Source organism: Pygoscelis adeliae, unplaced genomic scaffold (assembly GCF_000699105.1).
Source record: "Pygoscelis adeliae isolate BGI_AS28 unplaced genomic scaffold, ASM69910v1 Scaffold455, whole genome shotgun sequence".
Lineage (NCBI taxonomy): Eukaryota > Metazoa > Chordata > Aves > Sphenisciformes > Spheniscidae > Pygoscelis > Pygoscelis adeliae.
In genome coordinates this window covers 134,593-139,378 of record NW_008824774.1, presented here as the reverse complement: position 1 = coordinate 139,378, position 4,786 = coordinate 134,593, and the positions used below count along the sequence as shown (strand labels likewise).

The 4,786-nt window shown below is 55.6% G+C and overlaps 1 protein-coding gene across 1 annotated transcript in view; it reads right to left on the bottom strand.

Moving 5' to 3' along the window:
- Positions 1-988: 988 nt before the first annotated feature.
- The window catches only part of KLHL18 (kelch-like family member 18), a 23,942-nt gene continuing 20,144 nt past the window's right edge, over positions 989-4,786 (bottom strand). Inside the window, exons 10-12 of the mRNA XM_009323832.1 lie at positions 3,430-3,534; positions 3,058-3,169; positions 989-1,375 (exon numbers count right to left, since the gene is read on the bottom strand). Coding sequence (XP_009322107.1) covers positions 989-1,375; positions 3,058-3,169; positions 3,430-3,534 — 604 coding nt within the window. The remainder of the gene's footprint in view (positions 1,376-3,057; positions 3,170-3,429; positions 3,535-4,786) is intronic.

Here is a 4,786-nt window from a genome sequence, read left to right as displayed (position 1 = left end):
GGCGGGCTTCCAGAGCTGACAAATTCAAGATGTATTTCTTTCCCCTCCTGAAAGATCCTGGCCCCAACTCTGCTCCAGCTGCCTCTTATACATCGACTTTGAAAATATAGCAGTATTTAATGTAAGGGACATCTTTATAATTAACACCTTGACCCATTTTGAAATCCTAAGACTGTTGCTTAGTGTCATTTACGCTCAGCCTTCTCCTCCAAAGCTTGCTAAAATGATTCGATGGTTTAACCGACCGGTTTTTCCTCTTCCTCGTTTCTCCATCGTGCGGCTCTCATGGAGGAGTTTTCCCCATCGAGCTGAAGAAAGCGCGGCTCTGCTTTGAGAAGCCGGCGATGTCTTGTGTAAGAAGCACCGTAAGACGCAGAGAGCCTGGATGCGGTCTGGGAACCGACGCCGGTGGGGTTTTTTTTTTCCTGGTTTGATAAAGGGGGGGGCCCGAGAGCCGCCCGTGCCCAGCAGCAAGCCCCCACGACACCCAAACATCGCCACCGACCGAAGCCTCGGGGTACGGGGGTCGCTTTGCTGCTGACAGAAGGTGCAGACGTATTTTCGAAGTCATTAAAGCGGCCGTTTTTATGTCGCAATTAAGCCTGCCCCAGCCCACAACGGCACTTCCCGAAGGCGCAGCCGAAAGCAGACCGCAGGGCCGGTTGGAAAACCGACGGCGAGAGGAAGGATTGGCTCAGCCGCAGCTCCGAGCACCGGCTAACGGGCGGCGGAGGGAGGCGGGCAGGTCCTGGCTCGCACCAAGCACGTAGACCCACCGTATTTCAACACCTTTGATCTTTCGGGAGCCTCAGCCCAAAAAGCCAAGGGTGGGGATTGTTTTGTCAAGTTTTTGCGTGTGTGTGTGAGTGTGTGTGTGTGTTTGTGAATGACACTTGAGCACCTGGAAGCGCACCTCTGTGGATACCACATCATGAAACGCTCTGCCCCCCCCCCCCCCACTCCCTCCCCACCCCAAAACGCTTTCTGCTCAGATGGTCAGGAGGGGTATGCAGCCCACGCCAACCCCTCCCTCGTGGCACACCATCGGGGCCATGAACGTCCAGCGGTTCGTCTCCGGGTCGTACATTTCTACCGAGCTGAGGTTGGACTGTCCGTCGTAACCCCCCACCGCGTACAGACGGCCACAGTTTGCAACAAGGGAGACGCGGCTCCTCCGGGTGTTCATAGGGACGATCAGGTACCACTGATCCGCCATGGAGCTGTAGACTTCGGCGATGCTGAGGAAGCCCGAGCCGTCGTAGCCTCCGCAGACGAACATCTTGCTGCCTAGCGAGGCTGCTCCGTGGCGGCAGCGCTTGTTGAGCATGCTGGCGACCGGGTGCCAGGTGGCCGTGTGATGGTTGTAGTACTCCACCTGCAGTCAGAGAGAGCAGACGGCGTCAGGGGACCCTCGCTCGGGACCCACCGCGCGGCACAGATCACACAGACCCTTTCAACACGCGACGGCAAGCCGGCTGGGGAACTCGGGTTTTGTTCCTTGATCTCATGCCATCGTGTTTCGTACCGTTGTTAAGCTTTTCTGACATCCTGGATCTCACCCCAGCCATCGCGTCTCACCCCGCTCCCTCTGACCTCAGCCCCGTGACTCACTGGCGAGCTGGAGCGGGTGAATGGGGAGAGACCACTCTCCCCACCCGATACGCTACAGAGACCACAGCAAATGCAGCTTTGAAGATGCTCCCCCTCTACCTCTCTCCCCTTTACACCAGCTTCTGCGTGGTGTTTTAAACAGGTATCTGAGCCTCAGCACCAAGAGGACTGAGCACCCTTCAATTAAAAGTTCAACTGCCACAGGATTGTGTCTCGATTTCAAGGTGTCAGGTTTTCCTCACGCGCGCAAGATCACGCTGCTGCCCCAGGGCACAGCCAGCCAAAGCCCTGTCAGACCCGAGAGGCGCGTGTCCACGCTGTCCTTAACTACCCCCTAAGTCTTCCCTGGCCCGAAGCCAGTCTCCCCGCTCTCTCCCGGCAGCGGATTTCAGCCGTAACGCTTCAAGCTTTCCAGTTTCTCACGTGGGACAACCACCGCTCCTGAGGCGGTTCAGGGCTACGTCCTGCACCCCCTGGCAAAGGGCAGGCTTTCTTCCCTTCCTCCGCACAGTAAACTCTTCCACTTTCGGAAAAGGCTGACATCTCCTCCCTGCATATTTGTAGAAGAGCTATCTGGCACCTCGGGGGAGGAAAAAAAACCCAGCCAACCACCATTTTGTATCCCTTGCGTTTCTAGAGAGACCATTAGATGGACCCCTTCCGCAGGGACTCCTGCGCTGCTCCAAATTTGTCACGCTCAGGAACGTGCTCAGACAAGGAGATTTGCAGTTCTTGGCACTGGGGTACTTCAGGCTGCAGACAACAGCCTGCCCCTGATCTGCTGAGCGAGGCAGAAGCGGTTATTGCTACTCCCAACAGACCCTTCACGACAAATTTCTGAGAGCAGTGCATTAGTGACAGACCCAACTCGGATACGGCTCCCTGCGTTCTCTCGCCCGAGCGGACGAACGAGTCTTTTCTGTTCCGCGTTGGGTTTTTCTTCAGAGAACGGGCGGAGAACCGAAACGCAGAGCGGGTGGAAGAGGGCGAGCGGCCTCGTACCACCAACTCCCCCTGCTGTGAAGCTTGTTTCAAAGATAATCCGCTTCTGAAACTGAAGCCATCAAACAGGCACAGAAAGCAGAGGTAAGAGCCCGACAGCCGGGATACTTCAGAGAGCTCAAAGGGACGCAATGATACGGTGACTTAAAAAGTGGAGCAAGCAGGGAGACAACAAAATGCACTAACTCAATCCTTTTGGCGCTGGGGGAATAAGAGCAGCACTTCCAGTCCAGTTCCCAGTGGGTACCTGGCTAGCTCATTTCATCCTGAGCAAGAAGGGCAGCCCTGGAAATGACAGAGATTTGGCGGGGCAAACACTTATGGCACTTTGGGTGCGCAGCGAAAGGGCACGGAGCCTTCCCCGCCCCGGCCTGACCTTTCGGCTACCAGCAGTAGATGAATTTCTCCACAAGGCTTGCAGGAACCCGCGCCCCGCAGACTTACGCTGTTGAAGATCTGTAGGCCGTCGTGCCCTCCCGATACGTAGATCCGGCCCTCGAAGACGGTGACTCCGGCGGCGCTGCGGTTGGAGCTCATGGGGGTCACCACCGTCCACCTTGCCGGGAGAGGGGACAGGTTAGCGAGGGTTCCGGTAAATCTCCTTTCACCACCTATTTTATCTAAACCGTGGTTTTGTTCGCTTGCATCCAGGTAAACTCTTGCGAGGAAGGATGCTGCTCCGCTGTCAGGATATCAAGGCTTTTCCACAACATTCAACACGTTTCTTTTACAGCCCAGACGCCCAGCGGTGCCACGGCTCGGCACTAGCCTAGCAGCAAACAGAGGGATAAGCTTTAGGGCACGAAGAGCTCTTACTTGTTTGTTTCTGGAGAATAGGACTCCACGGAATTGAGGGATGAGTTTCCATCGTATCCACCACATACGTAGATCTGGCCATCCAGCACCACCGTCCCCATGGCGCTGCAAGGAACAGCAGGACCCCGTGAGATGGCTGGAGGTGCTGCCACACCGTCCGTAACGCGGTTAAATCTGCGCAGCCTGCCTCGCCTGCTGCCTGCCATCACCCCCTCCACCACACCGCACCTCCTCCTCTTCCCCTTGCTTCACCTCCAGGCTGCTCAAGCGCTCAATCCCACCCGAGCGCTGGGTCTCACAGGTCACGAAAGACGCTCGCGGCGTGAGCGCACCCCGTTTTCCTCATCAAAGGAACTAAACCAAAACACAGGGAGAAATTTTGACCCAGATCATGGGTCAAAATCCCAGCGATTCCGGCTTCCCATGAAGGACCTCCCCGCTGCTGCCGGTCAGAGAGAACTCTGGCGAGGGACGTCACCGCACAGCCTCAGGAGATGCACTAGTTGCTGTCAAACGTAAAGCTCGTTAAAACCAAGGTGCCTGACCCTGTCACTACACCTTGCAAAGCACCTATTTGGCTGACAAAGGCTATCGAATGGGACGCTTCGGACAAGGGGCCAGAATCCCACCTTGAAAACGTAGTCAAAGCTTCTCATCAAAGCTCAGCAACACAATCCTCAGCGATAAAACCCCAGCGCTACAGCCGGAGCCGAGCAGTTTGTACAATAACTGACGGTTTCCTCCACACGAGAGCATCCAGCGCCTGTTCTGCTTGGCTTTAAGGCAGAACGACCCAATCGTGGAAGAGCAACTGCCTCTCCCCGTGGGAAAAGCTCCCAGGAACCTCGCTGCTATGGAAAAAAAAAAAAGAGCTTTTCCACTACAAATCGGAACCTTGTGCCCAGGATTTCATGTACTCGGCCGCTTGCAGTGTGCTCTTCCCAAGCGATCGACGTCTTGGACCACAAAAAAAACCCCAAACCAGGCAAACCACCGTGGCAAAGAAGCGCTGCAAAGCTTGCAGAAAAGCCAACAATTTAACAACTCTCAGCGACCGGGCATGAGGGCAAAGAAAACCGCAGCAGCAACCCCGGATGCCAGGAAGATGTTTAAACATGGAAGCAGCTACCGTCTCGTGGCGGGGAGGGCAGGATGGTGGGGAGGACCACACAACTTAATAGGTGGGTTTTCAAAAAACAACACAGGGTAAGCTCCCAAACCCCAACCACAAAGCGACCTCCAGGCCGGTCGTGAAGTGCGCAGCTCTGCTCGTCAAACACAAACACCTTCTGTTTAGCTGTAAACTCCTCTCCCTGCACGATAAAAATACTCCTCTCCTTCCCAGCTGTGAGTTTCT